We start from the raw sequence: 26,162 nt of genomic DNA on the forward strand, positions 1-26,162 counted from the left end.
ATGAAAATCTAAGATCTTAGATGATAGATTTTAAACGTTAATAGTTATCACAAACTCTCTTGGCAGATGTATAACAGACATTTACAACTCATGAATCACATTTTTCAAAAATCACAGCTAATATCAACTTCTCTGAGGAGATGACAGCATTTTCAGAAGACATTAATGGCTTCTGGCTCTCAGTCATTGCAAAATCATGAGCTTGTAATTGTTCTGATCTGGCTGTTTGTAAACTATAGAGTTCTAGAGGTCTCTCAATACTTCCAACTTGCCAGTGCCAGTGGTTGCCATCACTGCCATCACTGATAATAACTTTAAGACCTTTGTAAATGCAAATTCTTACTAAAGGCTTATGAGGGTGTCTTTGTTATTCTGGTTTTACAAACGAGGAGAAGGAGACACAGAGAGGCCCATGAATCTGCAGCTTGAATTAACTGCATCTGAACATACAGCTGCTCAGTGCTTTAGCAAACTTGGCTACAAGTCACCTTCCCTGGGCCATTCTGGAAATATGTGGCTCACTCATGATTAGGACTTATACCAGTCTCATGTCTTAATAACAGCCATGTAATAATATTTTGTTCATACCCCTTTCTGGGGACCTGGACAACCTCCGTTATAGAGTGATCCCTAAATCTTGGGACAAAACCAGCACTGCTGGTTCTGACTCTCCCTCTGTTCAGACTGAAGTAAGGTGAGGTGGATCTGAAGTTCAGGGAGATCCTAAGAGGGCTGGGAGCTCTCAGTCAGTATGGGTTTGGTGGTCCTTCAGCAGCTCAGGCTCTGCCTGAGACTGGTTTGACCTATGGAAGAACCCAGTAAGGACATGACTTCAGTTTGCCGTCTCTCCCCATGCTCTGGGGGTGCAAGCTCTGTGGTACCCCAGCATTTGCTCTCTTGCTTGTCTCACTGTTCTTCGTGTCCCGCCTCAGTTCAGGTTGTTCTTTGTTTTTTCCGTGCTTTAACTCTCCTCAGTACTGTCTGGGGATCAGCTTAGATCTGGTTTTCAAGAACAGGCAAAATAGCTAATGTATTCCCTCCCCAGGGTGGTGGTATTTCAGTGACAGGTGAGGTAATACCTCTTTTACTTTAGTCTGTGATCTAGGCTGCGATGGTATATATGAGAAATGTTGGGGATCTTCTGGAGGGAGGTGATCTGTAAATGTATGTCTTTATATCATCAAGATAATGAGTTTGGGTGAGGGGGAATGAAATAAAAATGACATACTATTGTGCAATTTATAGCCTCTCTAAATTTTGTTCTCTTGCTGATAAGTGCTTCCTTCTGTTTTCTCTGCAGGTCTCCAGGTGGTTTTAAATTCAATTATCAAGGCCATGGTCCCTTTGTTGCATATTGCCCTGCTGGTGCTGTTTGTCATTATTATCTATGCCATCATCGGACTGGAGTTATTCATGGGGAAGATGCATAAGACCTGCTACCATGTGCAAGGGGGACTTATAGGTAAGGGGAACACTATATCATACATACCAAGATTTTCTGAGGGAAGCTTTCCCCTTGTGTAATGGAGCATTTGTGCTGGCATAGGAGATGGGTGGCTTTTGCTCCCTGCCTGTGTACCTGTTTGGGGTTTCACAGTGGTGATTCCTTTGTGCTGCTTCTTGGATATGAATCACCTTTGATGTCGAGAGACTGTCTCTAATGGTGAGAGTTTAGCTTGCTCATCTTGGGCACTCAATTGTTGGCCTGTCTGTAAAGGCTACAAGCACAACTGTCAATTCCTGCTCAACACAGTAGTGGACTTTTTAATGTGGACCTTTGGCACTACAAGCCAGCCTGAATTCTTTAACAAATCTCCCAGAGGCTCAAGCAACTCTAAAGTAGTGATGATTTCATCACTAGCAGACTGAGCTGCAAAAGAGATGGCATCACGGAAATGAACAACTCTTATATTTTATTATTAATCTTGTAAACAAACGCATCTTCATTTTAAACTGGTGTCATTTTAAAGAAATAGCTAATTGAGGCCCAGAAGCCTTTTTTTTTTAATCACAGGCTGTGACTGTGGTTAGAAGTGCAGCTAATAAGAAAGCAAAAGTATATTAATGGGAAGACACTGTTTGCACCAAATCCACCAGGAAAGAACTTTCAAATTATTTATGGAAAGAAATATTCACATTTCAAAATAATTCAATTGTATTGTCACTCACTCACCTAACCATCTGCTCTTTTTCATTTGTTTTATCCAACTTGAGCAGCAATGAATTCCCCATGTGGTGGTGGGTGCCAATGTCTAGCACCCAGTCCAGCTTGTAACCAAGAAAATATTGTACAGCAGGAAATTGTTTCAGAAGTTCTGTATTTTCTACTTTTATAACTTTGGCAGATTTCATTTTCTGGAAATGATGCTAGAACTATAATGAATTGTCAGTCTGGTTTACATCTTTAAAGTGTATATATCTTTCTCTATGCTGTCTGTAATTATTATACATTACAACATCTAATTCTAATATTTCTATTTCTGGCATGCTTTAATGATCAGAATGTGATCAGAACTTTTGGAAAATTACATTTTTTGCCATATAAGATAAGAAACAAACATAATTACCTGCTCTCCCATACATGCATACCTGCACCTGTTATAAACGTAGCAATAGGTGCTGAAATCCATATATTAAAAAAATCCCATTGCAGGAATTTTTGTGGTTATAAAAATGTTTTCTGTAGCATTTTGCATATACCAAAGCATCTAGGCAGGCTTGTGGTATGGGTTCTCAGATCTTTGGAAACACCTGTACAGAATAAGGGGTGGATAATCAAGCAGTAGAGTCTGATAGAGCTTCTGAGTGCCACTGGGCTATTGATAAAATGCCATACAACTTCTAAACTCCAAAAGAGCAGAGCTCCAGAGACTCTCTGTTGTAATTTAGCAGTGGCCCAGCACCATCAGCCTGTCTCCAGAGCACTGGAGCCTGTCTGCTGCACGGGTTCAGCCTCCTTCAACAGTGCCAGTCAGTGCTGCAGTTCCCTTCCAAGATTAACCCAGATGCCAGGTGACTGCGGTATGAAAACACTGGCCATAACATGCAGCCTAAAGAATTGTAATAGACTTGATCTAATGTTCCCTCTCCTGTTGAAAGACATTTCAGTTTTGACTGTAAAATTTGACAGCTTGGCCATTATTTTTACAAAAAGAAAGTGAAACACAACAAACATCCCTCTGCCCATTAAAATTAATACAGTTTCTTATGTATTCTTAGAGAAATCTGTCAAATCCACTGCAAAATGTATTTGTTAAAATCAGATATCCTTCACTTGCTTATCAGTGTGTCAAATAGCAATTAGTTCTCTTCATCTCCGTTTTCTCCCTCCTCTCCTTTAAGATACACCTGCAGAAGATGATCCGTCTCCCTGTGCCCCCCAGTCTGCGCATGGGCGGCAGTGTCAGAACGGCACGGAGTGCAAGGCAGGCTGGGAGGGTCCTAAGCACGGCATTACGAACTTTGACAACTTTGCTTTTGCCATGCTGACGGTATTTCAGTGCATCACGATGGAGGGCTGGACAGATGTACTGTACTGGGTACGTATCCGAAAATGATAAGCTGAAAGGCCTGCTCATGTGCTCCGGCTATGTTGAAACTTCGGGGCTTTAGCTTTGTTGCTTGTTCTATATAGTGAAGGCATGGTTGCTAGCACGGAGCTTTAATTAACTCAGAATATTAGTGGGTAAAATGGGAGGGTTTATCTGGTGCAGTTAAATCAAATGTAAATGTTGACTTTCCATTGATAATTTAATGTTGAAAGATGGCATGTGGCTTATTGGTTTGAAGATTTGCAATGTACCTTTGTTGAGCAGAATGTCATGTAAAGACCCTCTCTGCAGGAGTGAAATATCTCACACATCTCCAGATTACTGATGTAGAAGTATGTGACAGGTAACTGTGTGCTCTACCCGTGGCATTAATGTTACAAAGGCACTATGCTGATCAGCTTGTAGGTTCTATAAGAAAGGCCTCACAAATCCCTTTTCATGCCAGCGCTACTCCTGATTATGACTTTTTTCGTAATAGTATTAGAATAAATTCTTCTACCTCTGATATTAGTATCGATCGTGGTTACATGTTTAGCCAAAACATATTATCTTTAATCTAAATGCAGTCTCATCTTGTCCTTTACCCTAATTCGGGAAGTTTCAATAGCTTTAGTTTCTACCTTGAAATTCCTAATGTATTGGGAAATTCACTGGCAATACAATTATACTGTAGGAGTTAAAATCAGATTTAGCCTTCACCTGTAAACCAGATATAAACATCTTTCTGGATTCAGCTCTTACCATCAACTTTTGCAACAATATATTATGGTCCAGGAACTTAATTCACACACAGCTCAGTCCCATCCGCATAAGGCTAACCCAGACTCTGACTAAACTTTGAAGACTGGCATATTATGACACCTTGTTCTCCAGGATGGTAGGATGTGCTACAATGCATGATGGAATTTAACTCAAGAAGACCCAAAGCACACAAAAAAATAATCTGGACTAAGGCAGCTTGCACTGTTAATCAACATCAGCTTCTCTCTTAATCATGAGCCTGAAGCTGCCTTCTACCCACCAGTGAGTTAGAATTTACAAGATTTCCCTTTGAAGATTTAGCTTATCTGCAATAGATATTCTCTGTGTGGAACAGCTAGCAGTCGTCTCTTTATCCTCGTAAATTTAGATTAGAATTGTAACTCTAGCTTCCTTCTAATGCCTGAGATAAAGGGCAGAGATTAAACCACAAGGGGAGTCTAGGTCTCAGAGCACAAAAATTGCTTTTACTTGAAAAGAGGGTATAGATATAATAAAATAATGAAGAAGAACAGAAGTTAAGTCAGAAAAGGAACTGGGCAAAACTACTCCACTGCTCAACTATGGCTGTATATAATACACCTGTCTTTTTTTCACATTTAGCTCACGCTCCTCCAGTCTTTGCGTGATTGAGAGGATTTATACCTATAAAGTTCAGGGGAAATAGGAGAGAGTAAAAGATATCAGAAATAAACAGGAAAATAGCTTTGGCAGTATATACCGTTTAGTATTGTGAAACCTATCCACAAGTTATCAAAATTTTCTCCAAAGTCATGTGTTATAAAAGACCCTGCCAATCCCCACACTTTTAGGCCCATGTGTCATTTGCATGACTTGATGACAATCATTCAGAACTCAGTTATCAGTTATCTAATAACAGGAGCCAAAAGCATATACTCACTGCTGAACAATTTTCTACCATGAATGCTGCAGATGGTCTGATTTTTTTATGGAGTCCCTGCAGCAACCTGGACTTTAGCTGTTGGCTTTTGTTTGGTATTCAGCTAGCTTTTTTCACTGATTTCTTGAGCTGTTCTTTTTCCTTTAGAGACAGTATGGTGAACTGAGACCTGAAATTAATACAGATTGATGGTCATTATTTTTAGGGGCATCCATATAGTTGGCCTTTTAGATTATGGCTTTGATAGAATGCTTGCTTTGGAAACAAAAGAAATATTTGTTATTGTCAGTTCCCAGTTATTCCTAGGCAAGACTACAAAAGATAGGAGTTAGCACTGCAGATAAAATTTCAGTAATTGAGGAGGAAGAAATGTAGTTTGTAAATTAAAAAACGTATCACCTATGTTTAAAGGCCATGAAATACAAAGTTTGAGTAAATATCTGAACACCTGAGATGACAGACATACTCGGTTAAGCTGCTGTAAACAATCCTAAGAGTATTATTGTCCCATATGACTTTTTGCCTCTTCGTGTTATATTGACAAAGTGGATAGAAGCCAGCACTGATCAGTGTTTGCCATATGGTAGAGAAGGTATCTGAGATGTGAAGGGTATTTCCTTCTGCAGAGAGGTCTGTGCTACTCTGGGGGCAGATGTTGATTGGGCAATAACTACAGGGCACACCTATAAGGAGCATTGTGGCGTTAATGTTTGTATGTAGAAACAGTCTCTAAACATTCACACTGTAATTTCATATGTGGGTGTTTCAAACCATTTCTATTGTGGTTTAGACAGTAAGTTTTACAGTCCATGCAAAGGGTATTCCAGCTTAAGCTAGCCACATCAAAAGGAGTGTGTATCCATTGGAAATGTATCCATTTCTGGAGAGTAAAGAATAGAAAAGATGCAACATTTCAATTTCTGAGAGTGAAGGAAGAATTTTAGTAAGGGGGTAGGATATAAATATCTTAAACTTCCTGTGAGCCACCGTTTCTTTAGTGAAGTCTGACTCATATATAACTCTACTCCCTGGCCTTTGCCTTTCAGCCAAGGAAGAGTGGACTTGTCATAGACAACCCATTGGGGGCTGCATCTCCACAAGAGTGCAGAGATAGGAGGCTATTCTCTTCTTAAGTAGATAACACTTTGAAAGATCTCCCGGACCCACAGTGAGGTCATGGAAATTAAAATTCGCTTTATTAGGAAATAAATCTGCCCAGTTGATTAAATCAGAATTCCAGACCTAAAGATCCCCTCTCTCCAACTACATCCTGAGATAGAGATGATGTCCATTTTACGCTGAAAGGAAAGTGCAGATTAAAGAACAGTATAAGAAAATGTTGTCTGCAAATCAGAAAAATTTGCAGCTGAAAATCTTAGGTGATTTTCAGAAGTCATTGCTTAAACTTAATGATGTAAGCTAATGGGTTAAAATTAAAAGTGCTGAGCATTCAAAGTCTAAGCAGACTGTTAGGTTCTTAGCTCCTCTGCCATTCAAGATAGATACCAAGGTTTGAATCTGGTCCTGCTGAGGTCAATGGCAAAATTCCAATTAATTTCAAAAGGTCAGGTTCTCACTTCCTACTTTGTAAAATCTTGATCATGCTGTTGAGATTTTCCACGTGCAGTCATGTGTACAACATGAGGACCTAGAGATGCCTAATCAGGGCCTTGGTGTCTGTTGTGATAGTCTGCCAACGTCATACATGTGGATGTAGGGAATTTTCTTTGCTCCCTCCTTAAATTTGAAAATAAGAGCCTGACCTAAAACTCAGCAGAACAACAGATAAAGCTCTGGGGTGAATTACTTAGCTGGAAATGTTTAGCAAATGAAGCAATTCCCTTGGTTTGAACTTTTCTATAAGTGCTTTTCAACTATGTCTTCTATTTTCTGAAAAATAGCTTTTGAAAGGTACCTAGATCTCTTCATTTCTCTCAGTGGGAATGGAGGGAGCTTAGCACATTTCAGCACGTTGAAATAGCTGAAATAGACTAGTAATTTCATGAAACCTATGTCTGTCTTGTGCCACACTTTGCAAGGTTAAAACTGCATGTTTAAAAGTTAGAAAGCTGTATGACTTTCCACAAGCCCCGGACTCCTAATCCACTTAGTAGCTCTTCAAATTTTACCTTCAGTTTCCTGCTTCCTTCTTCATGCTTCCCCTCATGCCTCCTTCAGCTTTTCACATCTGTAGTGAAGCCTGTCTCCTCTCTCATGGAGTACTTTTTCCCAGCCTGTGATCCAGTCCTCACAAAAAGATAATCAGAGACAGGAAAGCAATGAACTTTTATTCCCTAGAAGGACTTGACATCAATAAGATCGATACACTTTCCAATCTCCTCTCCCAGCAGATAAGACTTGTGAGTAGATCGGCTTCTTTTGAAATGTGAAAGAAAATTGTTAGGGAAAAGAGTTTGACACTGCTATAGTGGCAGGTAAGATAATTACTCATAAAGAGCCAAATTTTTAATGTAAAGTAACTATATTGGACAGGATGAAAATCTGTGCAAAACAACCTTGTTGACTGTTCGCTGAAGAATTGATCTTTGTTGAAAGGAGCGTTAAGTGTTCACAGGAGCACATCTCCCATAATGCCTCAGTCTTACAAGGTTTACTTTGTCCCAGTATAACTGCCAGGTGGCTTTGTCTCACATGCAGTCAGTTCATAGAATCATTTGAGTTGACAGACACATGATATGTCACATCATAATTTTTCTGATGCATTGTAGAAATACTGAGCTTATTATTCTCAAAATTCTTCTTAATGTATGATCAGCCAGCATTAGCAGCTAGCTCCCTTGTGCAGGCACCAAGGCCCATTTCTGAAGACCCCTCAGTTTTGGGAACTTCCAGCAGCAGGTGCAAATCCAAATGTTTCAAACTGAGTCATTTGGTATTTTGTAATCAGTCTCTGCTGCAGTCCGTTATTTCTTATTGTCTTGTTGACTAAGGAGGAAAGTTAATCCCTGTGCAGTTTGTAACATCCTGTTTAAGTATTTGTAGGCATTTGTTGTGTTCCCTTAATCTTTTTCTAATCTGAGCAGACTCAGTTCTTTCAACCTCCCCTAATGGGGATTCTTTTTAATTATTTTTAATCAGTTTGTTACTGTCCTTCAGGGGAAGCTTCGCTTCTGAGTTAAAAACAATTCGGACAGTGCCCTGTCTCTAGGAAGGCTTTCATCTTTGTGTGAAATATGCTTTCTGCAGCCGGAGCCCTGTGACACTGCATGCAAAACTGCCCACTGCAGCCTGTTTTACGCGCCTGTTCTCTACACTCCCCTGCATCTAAGCAATCGTATATATAAATGAAAACAGAGTGCAGAGCAAGCGCAAAATGCAACCATACATTGTTGCATTGGGCTGTTCATGCTGCTGGGTAGTGGAGAACCTGTCCCTGAGATGTTCTGCGTACAGCTTGAATTCGAGGATCAAGTAATTCTATTTTATCTGCTTGATGATTATTAATAATGAGCAGCCTTGAGCCTGCCATCGTTTTTGGAGTATTGGCTTTGTCCCATGTCATTTGGACAACGCTTCAGAATACTTGGTTGAGTCTCTGAAAATAACATGCCGTGCCTCCAGGGACAGTTTACCTCAAGGCTCTAACTGTAAACTAAAGAGTGTGATATTATTCTAGATGGACTAAAGCCAGGTCTGGATGAGATCCAGGGCACTAACCTTTCCCTGGAAGAGATGCCTGAACTGGCACATAATAAGTCGACTCCCTGAAATTTAACTGAGCAATTCTGGTAGGCTTGCCCAGCCCCTAGGCAATAAAATGTTTTAGTAGTCTAAAACAGCGCAGTAGAGTCACCACAATGTAGTGAGATTGAATCAGTGGAAACATTCAGAAGCATCACATCCCTAAGGACAGCATAGAGTAGCATATATAGATGGATGCAGTGGGTTAAACAGGCTGTCCTGGAAGATCCTTCCATCTCTGAATCTGTGAGATCATACTTCCAAGAGTCACTAAATGAGCTTGAAACTGGAGCTCACAGTCACCCTTACAATTCTCATTGTGAAATCAAAATGGAACAAACTGGACAACAGATATAATTTACTTTGCTGACAGCATTGACATATCTTGTGAGCTTTTCTCATCCCCCCACAGCCTGTTGCAGCCAATGAGGAAGATGTTGTGAGGAATACAGAGATATTGCCACAAAGTGGAAGACATTAAATGCAGAGCTGCAACCCCCAATTTTCACCAGCTGTGTTTTTCCTTCTAACCCTTTATTCTTGCAGCAGTTAGGCTTGAATTAGTAAGGCTTTCCACACAAGAGAATGATCTGATTCTAAGAATATATCTGTCTACATGTTTCCATGGTGTTTATTACCCATCCACCCCCACCCCTCCAAGAAAATGTTGGGCTTTTATTGTTGTGGGGTTGAGGTTTTTTAATCATCTTTTTGGCAGGGTTTTGCATGGATGTGAAAAATTTACAAAGAATAAGCACGCAAGTATGAGCAACACATCTCTGTGACTGCAGAGGTTATTTCATCTCCCTCTGCTGTAACAGTGGTGGGTAAGGGGAGAGGGCCCATAGTTCAGAGCACTGAAGGGCCACAGCATTAATGCACGGAAAAAGCAGTGTCCACACCTAATTTGCATAAATGCTGACCTAAATCTGTTTTCCTGTTTCTCATGAACAACTTCACATGCAACTGCCACAGTTGCCTGTACTGCTGCCTTGAAAGCCAGCAAGAGCAGTGCCTTGCTGGTTGCCACCTGCCACAAAAACCTGCTGTTGAGCATTTGTTCAATGCAAAATAGGCGCTTATTGTGTGAAATAAGTTTTCATGGGCCATTCAGACCTCAACTTTGGACCTCTCAGCCCTCTTCTTCTATATGAAAAGAAACTCTCCATTAAAAATAAGTTTCTTTGGGTTGGTTATGGGGAGGTGTTAGTGAAGACCCTCTGCCCAGTGCTCCTGCGTGGGAAGGACCTCTTTAATAGCCCTGTCTTTCTGTTGCCCTTTCTCTATTCTTTCTTCTTTTGTTCTTCCTTAGACTTTTTCCTAATTGCTGCTGTCTAATCACCACAGAGAACTTTCTTGTGTTTAATCTTTAATCTTCTATCCCAGAGCTATAAAATTAAGAGCTAAGCTACTGGGACACTTCTATATGACTTAGGATTTTGAGTACCTCTGTTTGTGGGTGCACTGCTTGGGCCCTACTACCAGTTTTTCAAGATCATTGCCTTCTGAAACAATTGTCTTCAGAGTTGTTTGGACCCATATCCACTAGACAAATTCGCAAATAACAGACTTTTGTTCATTATCTAGACCCTGGGAAAGAAAAAGACTGGGGAATATGCCCAAGGTCAGAACACAAGTGGTGGCTCTAGAACTGACTATTTATAGAACTCATTTTTATTTTAATTTGTTTTAACATCTTGTTTTCAAGACAAAGGGCAATACAACTAATCCCTCACCAATCTTACTGTGAGTAATAAGTCTTTCCTGCCTGCAAAGAGAATTGGTCCTCTAATATTGGCTTTATTCATTGATTTCAGTGGGATTTCTGCCTGAGCAGGACTTGAGGGCTCAGTATGATGGGTGTTCATGCCATCATAAGCATATAGTTTAGCTGCACTCATGGCCTCCTGTAGAGCTGTCTCCTTCTACCTCCAATCCTCTGAACTGCACCCAAATTGGAGGCCTAAAAACAACATTGGGCACATCTCCCTAAAGACACAAAGTGACCAGAAATAGAAAATTAAGGTTTTAGGACTCAATCAGAGGAATATTTACCACAGAACCTCCACACTGTGGATTTTTAAAGCATATCTAAAAGAAATCAGTCCTGCACATTGTGCTGATCTTGCCTACTTGGTCTTGCTGATAAGACTCAGAAGAAAAAGGGCCAGTCCTGCCTGCTGATAATGCAGTTGCACCTCATTCAGGCTCTTTGATAGTAGTTTCTCCAGTGAACATCTAGTGCTTATACAATATCTGTGAGTGGCTAGTGTGGCTGTAAGATGAAGGTTTATAAGCTGTGTGCTGTGAGTTCTAGATATTGTACACCTTATTTGAGACTTTTGGGTGTGATTTCACAACTGAAAGAGGGATTCATAATCTAAAATGTAGAATGAATTTCTAGGAATATCATAGATTGGGAACTGGATACAAAGGAAACTGGGATATACTGATCAAGTGCAAAAAAAGAATCGACAGTCATGCCTCCACTTAGTAAAGAAGGTAGTGATTATCTACAGCTTACAGTACTGTTTTTCATTATCTTTATTTTTAAGGACTTAATTGACTATGTAAATCTATGAACAGTATGTGCTTATGTATTCCTGTGCATGCAGCAATCAATGCTGTTCTGATATACTTGTGGTAGGATTTGCTATCAGTCTGCACTGAGATAAATAGAAGCAGTTATAAAACAGCAATACAGTAAAACAGGCAGAAAATCATTTCTGGATAATCAGCTGTGCAAATGTAAATACAAAATAAACAGAAACAGGAAGGGAAAGCCCAGAATTCTAAGATGAAATGAAATCTTTAGATTTGGAAACTCACTATCCTAGGGGGTATTTTCATGCTTGAAATCCGCACTTTATTCTTTTGGACTGAATTTCCAAAGCCTTTAAAAGATGAAAGGTTTTTAAATAACTGAGCAACAGTAAGAGATGGAACTACTGCAGTAGCTGTAATGAAAGAACTATCAGCCCTGTGGCTAAATAGCCTTTGGGCTTTTGGATGACTTTTTCGAAGATCAAACTTTTCCTTTTAAAGGGGAAAAAAGCTATACACACTTATGTGGGAACAAGGCAACTCACGTAAAGCTCTGTGACTTTTGCCTCTGGAGGCCTGAATTCAAATCCTGATTAAGTCACACAAATTCAAATAATTTTTGGAGGTCACTACATGGCATTTCTGCAAATTGCAAATTCATCCACCAAGCTAACCCGTAATCGGTCACATGAGAGAATGGAGAGCCTTAATGGGTGCTGTTACCTGTATAGGGACCTGACTTTGGCAGAACACTGCAGATGGATCAATGACATCAATCTCCTCTAAGTAGATCTACGGTTCAGGAACCAAGAAGAGTAGTGTAATAAGAAGGCAAAAGTAATGTCACTATTGATGTTAGCTGTTGAGTAGGGAAGAGGTAGGGAAAATGGTCTGTCAGCCATCTATATCAACAAGGAGAATGGATTAAGAGCAAGGGCTTGGCACACTAGACTCCAGGCTATGTTTGTGGGAAGTCTTGAAGACCTGCTCAGTCTGGGCCTAGTGTCTTTAAGAGCTCTGCCTGGGTCAGTGTGTGGCCTGTTCTTTCCCAGCTGGTCTGTATGACAGAGTCAGCCTCAATGCAGACAGAGAGTGACCTGAGCCACCACTGAAAAAAAAAAAGGCAAAAACTTTTGAGGGAGTAGTTTAGAGGGAATTGTTTACATCCTCAAAGTGCAACAGTTCCAGCACACTCTAGAATGTGAGTTGCTTTATCACTTGGCAATAAATGAATTTCAATATTTCACTTTTGGGTAACAAGTTCTATGCTAAACTGAATTGAAATACATTTAATTATTTTTTTATCTTTTACACATTAAACCTGGAGAAAGATAGTGAGGTGGCAAAGCAGGAGGCTTATTGGAGCTCAGAATTTGTCTTTGATATGAGGAGTTCTCGCTGTGTTACTAATGTTTTCAGTGGGAGTTCAGAATCCCTGTATTGCCAAATATGCTCAGAGGTACTTAACCCCCTCTGGTTTTCACAGAAAAATAGAGAATTCCCATAAGAAAGCACAAAGAGTACAGGTTGGATGGAAGGAGGTGTAAATGGTAGCTTCCTGATTATTTCTGTTTTTCCTCCCCTAGTATAGTTGACTATAGGAATTTCCCAGTGGTACTTGCACTAACAAAATTTAATATGCTGAGATTTTGTCAGCAAAATCCACTTTTCAGATAGTTGATTTGCCATGGTAATCCATGTCCCTTTGGAACGTTACTAGTGCTAATAAATGCTGGAACTTTGTGAAAACAAAACCCAGTAACACTGCTGTTTTCTTTAAGTCAAGGGAGAGCCTAACTTTTTTCCCTCTATTTTGAAAGGAAAAGTGTGAAGTCAAATGCCAGTGGCCTTTGCCATCATTTTAAGTTGTACAGTAAGCTTGTGTGCAGGTCATTTAAAATTACAGATTTAATTAAGACAGTAGTAAACACACAAGTCAATATTGTCCCCCTACCTCTCCAGCAAGCACAAACTACTGTGCCATAGAAGTATGGGATCAGTAAGCATTTTCAACAGAAATAGCTTGCAGTGGAAGAACAGTTCAGCTCAATCATTGTGTGCCACAGACATTTTGACCTGCTGGTATTTGAATGCAAGTTTTAATTCTCTTCCTACTCTCAGACAGACCTTCTATTCCCATAATAGCTCAGTCTGTTGAAGAACAGCTGACTGCAAAAAACAATGTGCATGCAAACCAAAACCAGCTGAAATATGAAGAACTTTACTAAAGAATTAAATAAAGTTGTGGAGTCCAGTGGTTATTTACTGGGGACTAAAAAACACGGTGGAAGGATTCAGTGTCAGCATACAGTATCAGTAAGCCGGAGCTAGGTGTTTGAAAGTTGGGGTTTTTTATATGTGTCTCAGTCTTTATACAGTCTTTCCCAGCTGAGAAAGTGTGCATATCCTTGAAAAGGTGGGGCTGGTATTTAATGAGCGATGAAAATATGACTCAGTACTGTTACAAAGAAATAAGCTTGGCAAATTCTACTGGTAGCAGTGCACTTCCCGCATACTGTATGCAACAAAAAGCAAATACACTTTGCTTCCCATCTTTTATGTGTTCTTCATTGAAAGGAGTTCATGTAACAGCAAAATGGCATTCCACTGTGATTGTATAATTTCAGAGAAGCTCAAACAGCTATTTTACATGTTTTCACTTTGCCATCAAGCAGCTGACATGGTTATAAGGCAGTGCTTCTAGATCTCCGCTCTAGCCTTGTTCTTGCACAGGTTGCAGCAGCCTGGTAGGGCTCTTCTGCAGGACTCCTGCCTTTACACAATCTCCCCAAGAAGTTCAAGCCAGTCAAGGTGTATCTTTTGCAGGAGTGTGTGCTCTCATGACGCTGAGATTGAGCCCAGCGCTGCTTTCACTTGTCTTCTCTATAGTGCTGTGTGGTAAGCTTGGTCAGTTCTGGAGACTTCACCCTCTTGCCAGGGAGATCAGGCACCATAGCAATGATCTATAGCTATAGCCAAAGTTTTTCTAAAATAAACCAGGAATTACGTTTCATCTGGATCAGAGCAGGTGTACTTGGGTGGGGATATCTACAGCAGATTCAACATAGTCTTTGTTAGCAGGGGTGAAGAAGCAGCCTCTGCAGACTCCGTCTTCTCAGATCTGTCTGCCCCCTTCCCCTTCTCTCTTCTGGAGTCATCTTCCATTGCTACAGTTTCTTTGATTCTTTCTCAAGGGTTCTCTGTTGCAAATTAATCTCTCCCCTTGATGTTTCTGTTGTCCTCATCGAGGCAGTCCTTTCTCAGTTAATGGCTCCATTTAGCTCCTGCAGAGAGTTCTGTACAAATTGCCAATATTTCTAGCTCAGAGTGGAATTTTAATTTGCTCTTTCCATCACTACAGAGCATACAGAACAATTGGGGAACCAAGGTACACATAGGAATCTTATTATTCTTCCCACTGCCCACGTATGATGAATCTTGCCTACATTATTTGCTTTTATCCTACAGTGACCGTATAGCAGAATAGCCTGTCTGGAGCATTCTCTGCCCTGGTTCATGATCCCTGTGCACTTGTCTTCAACCAGCTCTGTCTTGCCTTTCTCTTGAAGACACTCTGAAAAAAGGTTATAGATGTCTGTATGTACATATAGAATGCACATACAGAATTTGTAAAATTCCATAATTGAGGTAACACCGTAAGAAGATCCTTAAAAATAAGTGCTTGGAGAGAACAACTGAGCTTAAAATTTGCCTTCTCCTTCAGTACTTCAAAATAAAAGAAATGTGATTGTCAAAACAGATAATTTTTAACAGGAGCAACTGGTCAAGTGGTGCTCCTTCCTTTGAGTGTCATCAGTTCAGACTGAAGCTGTGTTGAACTCTCCAGTCTCTCCTTTGCATCCATCTGGTAGTGCCAGCTACTAAATGCAGGGTCTTTCAGAGCAGTTGTAAGGAGCAACTGTGACTTGGAGTCCCTTTAATACTATTAGGATGTTGATGCTTAGAAAGAAATTCTTCCCTAAATAAGAGCAAAGGCATCTGAAGTCCTTTGCTTATTTTTTAAGCCATTCAGAAGCAATTTTATTCCATTGTTCCTAAGTCTATAAAGGTAAGTCTAGTTTATCTTAGTCTTTATATTTTTGCTTATTACAAGGTTTGGAGTTTTGTATTTTTTTACCCCTATCTCTGTCCTTTTGCCTTGAGTCAGCCCTGAGACCTTAAATTCTCACTCCTTATCACCTGTCCTAAAGACTCAGGAAGGCTGAAAGAGTATTTCAGGTTGACAAGATAAATGATAATACTTCTCATGATGCACTAGAATGTCTAGACTGAAATGCTTAAATCTTTTTGTCATTTTTTAGTCACTATGTACATTAAACTTCTAATTTTTCCCAGGGAATTTCAGAAAATGAGCTCCTTTTCATATATTTCTCCCAATCCTGTGCCCCATCCCATTCAAGCAAAGCATTTATGCATATCAGTTCATTTCTGCTGGTAACAATAATATTGACTATTGACTTCAATGGAATTATTCATATGCCTTAAATTATGCACATACATGAGTACTGGATTAAAAACCAACCAAGCAAAGACAACTAATGAGATTTTAAATATTGAAGGATCTGCAAGGTGGAATCTTCATCATTAGGATAATAATGCACTAAGTCTAAATCCAGCTTTAAGGATATATGACAGGTAATAGGAAATACGAACTTTTTCTTGCTCCTTCTGTGAATGGTGAAGTCAGATGGATACATGCTGTGTATAGACTTACTTGAGGTGTATGTGGAGACCAGCCAGGAGTTTCTCAAGTAAAAATGTGTATTTTTCATGTCTTTATTGACATGACATGCAGCAGATTCACACCCTTCAAGCGCCAAACAAATCAGCATATTCAGGATATGTAGGATTTCAGTGCTAAAGAAGCAATCCCATAGTTTGCCCCACAGGTTGGAAAAAGTGGCTATGGAGCCTAATGTACATAGAAAGTCAGTTTTAGTACCGTGTTCCTTTTTAGTGTACCTTTAGTTCTGTGTCACCTCATTGAAATCTTTCTGGGGCTTCTTTTAAGCATTTATAGTTTTGTGAAAAAGTTAGAAATTGTGAATAACGAGTAATTTCCTTGTTAAAAGCAATATTAAGAGCAGTTGGGCTTACAATAAGTTGCAAAATGCATAATTAATATATTTCTCATAAGTATTACATGAAATAAACAGTATAACATAAGCAGTGTACTGTTTAGAGATCAGAGAAAAATATAATGTGCAGGATTTGTTACCAGCGCTAATGAACAATAATAAATTTTTGCATATTTAGGGGTTGGTTTATTTGTGTCATGGTCTCAGTAGTCACAGTCCAATTACTTACCTATGAGTTGTTTAACAGCATGACCGCTAAAAAGACAGTTGCCAGATGTCTTGGATCTCTAAGGAGACAAAGTTGAAAGAAAGGAGTCAAACCTTCACATCACAAGTTCTCTGCTTGCTCTGACTACTAGCAAGAGCTTTCAAGGCAAAGACTGCAAATACTGCAAAGCCAAGGTGTTCTTAAGCCCAAATCAGCTCTGCAATTGAGAAGTTAGCCAGAAGAGACTGATTCATTGAACAAATAGTTTCTTTTTAGTTTGCAGAGCAGCCTCAAAAATCGTGCTATCACCAGTTACAGTTGTTAGTTGGATGTTCTCAGGAACTGCCAGCAATATCCTTTTTCTCATTTGGGATGAATATTTTGTTCCTCAGCTATTTCTGCTGATGTAATATATCTAGCATGAGGAAAGGTAGAAAAATGAATCTTTCAAAGTTTTGCTTCTTCACTGGACAAAATTTATCTGGACACTTTCTGGGAAATTCACTCCACCTTAGTTACTTCTGAAGGGTTACACTGGTTTTATGAGACCTTTTTTGTTCCCTGACTGTATGAATGTAAGCATTTTAGTCAGTCTGTGAAGTTTCAGAAACAAAGCAAAGCTTTAACTATCATGAAAGCAGTGTGAAGATATAATGGAAGCCAAAGAAATAATAGAAGAGTAGGAGTACTTTCTTCTCTAGGCCACATAGCCCTTGCCTGAGATGTAGGATTTACTGTCTATAATGTAGATTTTTTTTTTTTCCTTTAATATTGTCAACACAGCCATAGCTGTGAAGGGTGAAGTTCCATCCTGTGTTTATTTTAATTGTTTTCATACCTGAGTTCTGACTAAAAAATATGGGGGAAAATATTTTTCTGTCACAGTGCAAAACAGTGCATCATCCTATTAAAAAAGTTTCTAGTGTTGTTTAAGCAGAATTTAAAGTTGTAGTTCCATGCGCATATGTGTGAATGAAATGCATTCACCCAAATATTCATGGGAAGAGAAGGAAAGAGGGAGTGGAAAAGGAAAATTTATGTTTTAATCCAAACCTCTATACTTTGTAGTTGATCAATGATAAATATCTAAATCTTGTATTAGTATATGCATGGCCCTTTATGTATCACCTGAGCCATGCTTGCCAGTAGGCTACCATTTGATCTTTGATCTAAGCTGAGGAAATCACTTCTACGCATCCTTGAAGTTATGAAGGTGCTTAAGTACTTTTCCTGAAAAAGTTGGTTTTCAAAATGAAGGCTTCAAGCAGGAAGATATATTCAGCGACAATTGTTACTTCTTCTTTCTGCTGTCTCCTGCTCCCAATATTCTCCAATTTTATATTGTTACAAGAAAGACTTAGTTCCAACTAGAGATCTTGCTACTGGCCGTAACCATTACATTTGGCTGGACAATTTCCTGAGGCAGTGAATTCCACAGATAGGCTGCATAAAATAGCATTTCTACACAACATTTCCAAATTTACTGCCCTTTAATTTTATTGAGTACTCTGCTCCTCTTGATTAATGTTACTCTGTGAAAGGTTGTACGGTTCATTATAGAATACTTGAAGCACTTGACTTGTGTTTAAAAAAGGCTATCATAAGATTCTGTAGTCATTAGAAATCAATTAGCAATTTATTCAAGAAATAGAAGCATAGCCCTGGTGTCCTAGCTAACTTACTTTCCATTAAGCTGCAGCTCTCCAGTATTGTGCACTGAACAAGACAGACTTCATTTTTTTTCTTCAGCTTCCTGCTTCCCAGTGACAGCTGGCCTTCTACGATGGATTAAACTTTTTCTGTAACTTTCAGTTATTTTTGAAAGACATTTGGCACAAAGCATTAAGGGTGTGGGTATGTGAATTGTGAAGTCAGCAGAATTTAGTGAATTGTGTCTACCCTTCCCATTAAGTGACTGAAAGACCTCCACTATGTGCTTGGTGATGCTCAACCATTATGTTAATAGATAATATGCCTCTAACATTATCTTTGAACTATGATGCCTGTGTAATGAATGAGATACTTGCAAAATGTGCCAGACTGTTCTCCCTGGGAAAAAAAAATTCTCTAAACAACTGAAGCATGCATATCTCCTGTGGCTTTACCAACATGTCTTCACCTATGTCTTCTGAAGAACCAGAAGACATAGGCACAAAGGTCTGTTTATAGAGATAAACAGACTTTTATTCCTTGGCCCCTACTGAAACTGCTGGTTGTAATTGCGATCAGCAAACTACAGAATTAAAAATCCTGGTGCTATTTCTAGGAGATTATCTGTATCATTGAGAGAAAAGCCTCCAACTGGATGTTGAAATGCTATAGTCATGATAGCAATTAAGGATGCTTGGCCAAGGAGCAGCTCTTCCCCAGTACACAAGCTCCATCAGACCTCAAATATGCTGAAATGCCCTCTTTTTGTCATGATGCTGAGTGGTTTCTTTGACAGCACCCAGTGAGGCAAGGTAGTATCCCATTTTGCAGGTTGGAAAGCTGAAGCATAGTGAGCCAAAATTATGTCCCCAAGGTACCAGAGCAGGTATGTAGGAAATCATGAGAGGAATCTAAGATCCTTATCTCTGAGGTCTCTGAGAGATGATGCATTAATGTTCAGAAATGTACCAACTTTCTCAGTGTTGAGAGTAGTGAGATGTGAGTGTTGAGATGTGAGCTGTGAAAGGTCAGGCAGTTTGACTCAGAAAGCGGAATTATTTCTATAAATGACAATCTGCAGATTCCCACCAACGCTGTGCTTCCACCTGACCTAACAATTGTCCCATACATGCTTAAGTTGACATCAGGTTGCAATCACCTTGACTACTGTAGCTGGAATGTTATAATTCAGACCTACACTGGCTGATAGTCTTTGTTCAGAACTGTAAATTTAAAAGATGATCCACCTTTTCTGTTGAGATTCATACAGTTAATAGTAAACACTCACGGAGAAAAAGTGCACTCAGTGACCAGAGAGCTGAACTGTGTATCAGGAGTTGTACTGTCCATCCTAGAGAGGTAACCTATAACTGAATCCTTTTCTGTTCACTGTAGACAACAGTACAAAATATATTTTGCAGACCTTGTTTTCTGCACTCAGTAGCGTGAAAATGGTAACACTCCTGATCTTGTCATGACCCTCTGCAGCTTCTCCACTTCAATAGCATAATTAGGAAAAATCAGCTCTACCACCTAAGTTACGCTTGCAGTGAAAGCCTCCAGCTGCAGTCAACAGGACATGTGTATGCATACACACATGATTAATAGCTACATATTCACAGAATGATGATAAGTTTCCAGGAAGCCGTTTCAAACACAGGTGCAAGGTTTTTAATGCTAATTGTATGGGAGCATTGTCCAGTTGAGGATGGTTCATCCTGGACTTCTAGGATACTTCCATTTTGGAGGAAGCATTTCTAGATTTTTGGAAGGATACAATCTTAGCCAAGAATGTAATGTCTCTTAAGTGTTGATAAGTTGCTGTTACTGTTTTGAGTTAGTCTGTTTCTTTTTTTCCCCCCAACTTCTGCCGAGCAGCCTATATCTCTGCATTTCTCCTGCAGACTATTTTTCAAGAGCAAATAGCTCACAATGTACTGTCTCCTTATCAAAGGGTTTTTTTTAACATAATTTACCAAATACCTAATGTTATATCAACATATAACATACATTCCTGTCACCTGTGGCTCAGTCCCACAACGTATGGTATAATCTCACCTTCTACTAAAGAAAATGAGATGTGAGAGCACCAAACATAGGGAGTCCAGCAACAGGGAGACACTCAGCTGTCTGCCAAACACTGATGGTTTCTGTACACTTGAGAAGTTGTCACTGTCTCTGCCTCTCAGCTTCTCTGTTACATATATGACTGGGCACTAAAAAGGAGATGAAAAGCTGACCTCCTAAATGTTCAGTCTGAAAAGTCCCAAATGCTCTGCTGTACCAGAATGCAGGTCTATTTTTTGGGACTAATTTGTGCTGATGCTAGCTGGTACAATCGTTATGCAATTGTGCAGGCATTGGGAATAGCCAGAGTACACTATACTCTAGTTATATACTTTTCCAGGCCACGATGGAAGCTTCTTGCCATCTGGAAATTTCTTCATGCCAGAGTAGTACAAAAGGACAGGCACCTGAATTCTGTACCGAGCACCCTGGCATTTGCTATTTAGGATTTACTGGTACCACAGCTTTGAGAAGTTCTGCTTTTCCAGCTGACTTTCCCAGCTGATGAAAAAAAACTGTCGATAGATAAATACTGTACAGCTGAGGCTTTTTTAATCACCATCTATCGTAATTAGAGGGAAGTCAAGTCATCGTTGTGCCTGCACTGGTAAATTCTTAGGCATTTTTTCAAAGTCATCCATACCTATTGTTTGTGTGGATTGCTTTATATAAATAGTGGCATTCTTTGTAGAAGAGAGAGGATGTTAAGTCTCATTTCTTTACTTAATTCCATCTTGGGTAGTTACATTTTGCCTGCCTGATTTCTCCACTGTGATTTCAGGTGAATATTTGCTTCCATCTTTATATAACATGGTGTTTTGTTCTCTTTAAAGCACTGATGTGTTTCACACCAGACGTGTCTACTTTTTAGTCATGTGGGATGAAAGGTGGCTTGCAAACATAAAGAGTAATTAGTATTATCTATAAACTAACTGAACAGTTCTACAAAAGTATTCAAAGGGAAACCGGATAATATGCTAACATTTGTTAGAGAGACTCCTGGATTCCTGAAGAGGGGTGTTCAGGCACTCTCTTCTGACCACCAAATGTATTAATCCTGTGAGGAAGGAGCTGATTAACTGTTTTCACAGAGGAATATTTTGAGCTTTTTTTTTTTAATGAGTCTACTTCAGTTCAGTTGGAGCTGAAGGAGCCCTGAGATAGAGTTCTGGATTGGCCCATAGACTGTGGACGATTGCCAGACAAGGACTTTAGTGACTGTACTTTGAAAGAAAAATGGATAATGGACTTCCATCCACAATGAACTGATTATATTAGTGTTACTGTCCTGCCTTGTCTTACTGAAGGTCTGAAATTCCTTTCCCGAGTTGTTATGAATCTTGAGTCAGATCGCCTCCCGTGAAGAGTGTCTCAGTGCCCATGTATGGAAGAATATTTCTTCTGTGATCACAACAAATGCTTAGGTTGCAAAGGAGAGAGTGTTTTCCTGGAAGGAGAGGACAACATACGATAAGATTTTCAAAAGCATGGAAAACAAAGGAACCTAGGCTGCTTTATGCCTTTAGGAACTTTCAAGTCTGCAATTTACATTCATAAATCATTTTAGTGCTCCTGAAAATGTTAACCACCATCTGCTTCTTTAATGATGCTATGTCTGGCTCAGGAGATAAGTGTTCATGAAAAGTGAAGAAGAAGGGACTGATATTTTTGATACCAACATGAAAGTGAGATTCTATTAAAGTATTCAGCAACTTTCCAAAACTTTGAACTTTGAAGGAGATTTCAAGATAAAATGGTGTTTATGTACTAGATGCTTTTAGAATATACACAATATCTTATTATGTGCTAGAGTTGCTCTACACATAATACAGGTTCTGATGCTAAAAGAATAGTCTGCCTGCTTCATTTGCAGATTCTTATCATAGTGTGAAAGTCAGACCTATGCACATGTCATTCAGTTTACAGTCTCAAAGTCTCTTGAGTATTCAGTTGTGTAGGAATCACATTTTGCAGGAGAGAGCCATCCTTCAAGGAGGGAAAGAAAGTTTGTAAGAAAGCTTTAGAAAACACTTGACTAGGTCAGAACATGGTGGGCCTTGAAAGGACATTCCTCAAAAGCATACAGCTTCTGCCCTCACTGTGGTAAACTGTGAAGATTACCAGAGCATTGCCAGGGAAAGATCAGTATTTACCCACAATTACCACATGCTTCTCTCTGAGGTACATGTACCTGTGCTACACATGGGAAGTAAACGTGATCTGACAACACACTCAGGCAATGCTTAGCAAAAACTAGCAGTATTTTCACTGGCAGCAAAGAGTCATATGTATGTGCAGTGGTTAGAATAGAAGTTTAGAAGTCATCGGGTGGACCCTTGTGGTGCTGTGAGTAAACTCCAGAAAGTGACAGTCTGCAACTCTGAGCATCCAAAGAAGTGCTAGTATGGCACATGGTTATATCTCAGCCTATATTAATCACTGCCTGTAAGGAAACAGCTAGAGGAAAAAAGCAATCAAAGGAGTGGTCGTATCAGAAAGAACATACAGAAACACTTGCTATGATTATGTGTAAACCAACCACAAGCTCTGTTTACAAACCTTTCCATCTGTTCCTTTGCCTAATCATTTCTGCTTTCCCTCTCTGTCTTCTAACTTTCCTTCATCTTTCCAGATGCAGGACGCTATGGGCTATGAGTTACCATGGGTGTATTTTGTCAGTCTGGTCATCTTTGGATCCTTTTTCGTTCTAAATCTGGTTCTTGGTGTGTTGAGCGGGTAAGCTGACAGTTTTGGTGTCCTTTTTCCAATGCTACAGGGCAAGACTCCATAATAAGGGTTCTTCCCTGTCACCAGGATTCTTTCAGATGGATTAAAAATCTGAATCCAAGGACGCTTCACATCAGCTCTCAAATATTTTGACAAAATGTTCAATCATTGCAAATAATAATACAGGTAACAAAAGAGGTGTTATTCTCTGACAAAGAAATTCAACCTCGGGGCATTCAAAATCGCTAATGCTAACCCATCATAAATTTCCAAAAAACTGGCTATTGAAAATCTTACTGCTGGTGACTTGGGATCTCTTTGGCTGGAGCCTTGCAACGCTCAGAATCTGAGCTTGTCTCACTAATTATCATTCCACTCTTCCAGGTCAATGATGCCATAGGAAGGGACTGGCCCTGGATCTATTTTGTTACACTAATCATCATAGGGTCATTTTTTGTACTTAACTTGGTTCTCGGTGTACTTAGCGGGTAAGCAGTACCAGGAAAATGTTTTATTATTGTTTATTTTTTAAAATTTTGTATTTCTATTCCTACTCTCTGGTTACCAAAACAACGGGCAGTGGCGGGTTGATTTCAGGAACCTTAATAGAAGGCCTAGGCTATTGCTGTGCCAATAGCAAAATATGGCATTCCTAATGGAATGGAAGGAGTCTTTTGACTAAATCAAAGGAATACAAGAGAACTCTTTGCCTGTAATATGTTCCTCTACCTAAAACCTCTACCTGTACTCTGTGGGAAGAGGACAACACTATGCTCCCCTGTGGGTGATGCATACCATTCACCATAGAAGAAGGGAATTATAGTAAAATCTCTGGAAGAGTCAGTGGGACTGAAGGAAGAATGAGAGCATGAGACAAATCCCTTCACATTTGTGGGATGAGACTCCTGCCAAATTATGTCTTCTCACATGAGAAATTTCCACATTGCTTAGTATCTCTAAAGCACAGCCTAATGGGAGACTATTTTCCCTGGAGAGTGTCTTGGGTACATTTCTTCTTCAATACGCACATCTTCTCTGTTGTGCGGATTACAAGCCTAGCATGATGCAGGGAGAAAAGATCATTTCCCTCTGACCTTTTCTAAGGATGGTCAGGGAAGCAGGAGAATTCCTTCTAGTGTTTAAGCATCCCTAAAGACATCTAGACATTTAGCTGTATTTCAGTTCTGCAGTATAAACCTTGCTGCAAAGCATCATTTTAGTAGCTTTGATTAAAAACAATTGATATTGTCCCCAGTAGTTAAAAACTTTACTGTCCCTGGGGAGCCACATAATTAGAGAAAGCGAGCCAGCAAACATTCCTCGCAAGAAATTTTTAAAAAGATCTCCTAGAATTAGGCGTCTAATTCCATATTTGGGCATGACTGGGTGCCTACAGCCATTCTGTGTACATGGATAAATATGGTATGAGGACTTTTATGCATCCTCTTTTTCTTTGTTTCTAACATCCTGCCTCCTTTAATGAGCTCTGAATGAATTTGGTCAGAGCCTGTACCTGTTGCCTGAGTGGGCAGCCCTGAAGTCCCCTGTCTCTTAATCATAAGAGACGGAAAATGATCTCTGAGCAGGAGAGAGGACTTGATGCCTCACAGAAATTATATCCTTAGTACTTGGGCCAACAACATAGGAAGGGGCAGTAGTAGGACTGGAGAAGATCCACCGTTGGCCATCCTGCAAAGAGACAGGTAATAGCAGATCTACAGGAGGTGTTACTGTCTTCATCACTCCATTGAAGGAGACATGCAGCTAAGACAGCTGCTGCAAAGAGAAGGGTTTCCAAGCAGTAACTGGAGAAGGAAAAAACCCCCAGTAATGAAGTGTGAGGCAATAGTCCATGTTTGGATATCTGGAGAGTGATACTCTGGGAACAATTTTAAAACGTAAGCTCCTTGTTTCTCCAGGTGCATACTCTGATCATCAGGTAAGGATATCAGCAGTAGTGGATGATGATGACCAGCTGACAGAGGGAAAGTGATCTGTTGTATCAGAGGTGCACTCAAGGACCATATAAGATAGTGGTTAAAGATTATATAGTATCTGATTGGATAAACAGTGCCTGTGAGCCCAGCCCTGTGGAGTGCATAGTGTTGAAGCAGTGCTGTTTCAATTTACCCACACTTGGATTTGTGTCTGTACATAATTAAAAATCAAATTTCCTCTCTCTTTCATTTTTCAACTCAAGAAAGTGTTTTGGGGCCTAGATCTTCCACCTCCTGACATACTGCAGCTAGACCACCACAGCTAGTGGTAAGAGATGGAAACAGTCTGTAGAAAGAACTGAAATCAAAGATGAAGTTCACCTTGTTTAAGCTGTGAGTCACTCTTTCTGGCTGCGTTCACAGTGTTATGACAGCTGCACTGTTTCTGCAAAATTTTTCCCAACTGGAGAAAAGTAAAAAGAAACTTAAGAATTTGCATCCATGAAGAAACACAGAAATGATGGGAGAAATGTTCCAAATTTTCTTTGGGTTAAATAAACAGTTCTTAAACAATTAACTTTCTAAAGCAGTTCTAAATTCTGCTGAGTTGCAAAGTGTCTTCACTTTGCAGATTCAGCTTTTTTTTAGAGACTTGCTATCGCTATTAGTCTGATCTATGTAGATGATCCACCTGTCTGTTCTATGTAGATACAGAGCAGCATTCCTGGGCATCTTTGTACATCTGTTCTGGGCATCTCTGATTTCTTTCCATTTTTTTATTTCAGGAACTTCACCAAGCATGTCTTGTAGGTAGACTTCGTCAATGACAGATTAGCTTAGCTTTTTAATCACTTCTGAATACGTAAGTGTAATTAATTGTACTCACAAAGACACTTTGATTGCACCTGCAAAATCAAATGCTGAGTTCTGCTCTGCCTAAAGAGCTCATTTGTAATTTGTTTTTCCTCAGGTATGTCATCCATTCATGGTCCTTCTGCTGAATTTACCAGTCACATG

General features: G+C 39.7%; 1 protein-coding gene across 50 annotated transcripts in view; it reads left to right on the forward strand.

The window, feature by feature from the left end:
• CACNA1C (calcium voltage-gated channel subunit alpha1 C) overlaps nt 1–26,162 on the forward strand; it is a 495,328-nt gene that overhangs the window by 316,687 nt on the left and 152,479 nt on the right. For 29 of the 50 annotated variants that reach the window (XM_075504541.1, XM_075504568.1, XM_075504596.1 and 26 more), the window contains exons 6-8: nt 1,301–1,462; nt 3,343–3,539; nt 23,114–23,217. In XM_075504541.1, the coding sequence (XP_075360656.1) occupies nt 1,301–1,462; nt 3,343–3,539; nt 23,114–23,217 (463 nt within the window). Of the gene's footprint in view, nt 1–1,300; nt 1,463–3,342; nt 3,540–23,113; nt 23,218–23,592; nt 23,697–26,162 lie in introns of all 50 variants that reach the window. The other 21 variants (XM_075504551.1, XM_075504728.1, XM_075504615.1 and 18 more) reach the window with 1 other exon arrangement.

This window comes from Mycteria americana, chromosome 1 (assembly GCF_035582795.1).
Source record: "Mycteria americana isolate JAX WOST 10 ecotype Jacksonville Zoo and Gardens chromosome 1, USCA_MyAme_1.0, whole genome shotgun sequence".
Lineage (NCBI taxonomy): Eukaryota > Metazoa > Chordata > Aves > Ciconiiformes > Ciconiidae > Mycteria > Mycteria americana.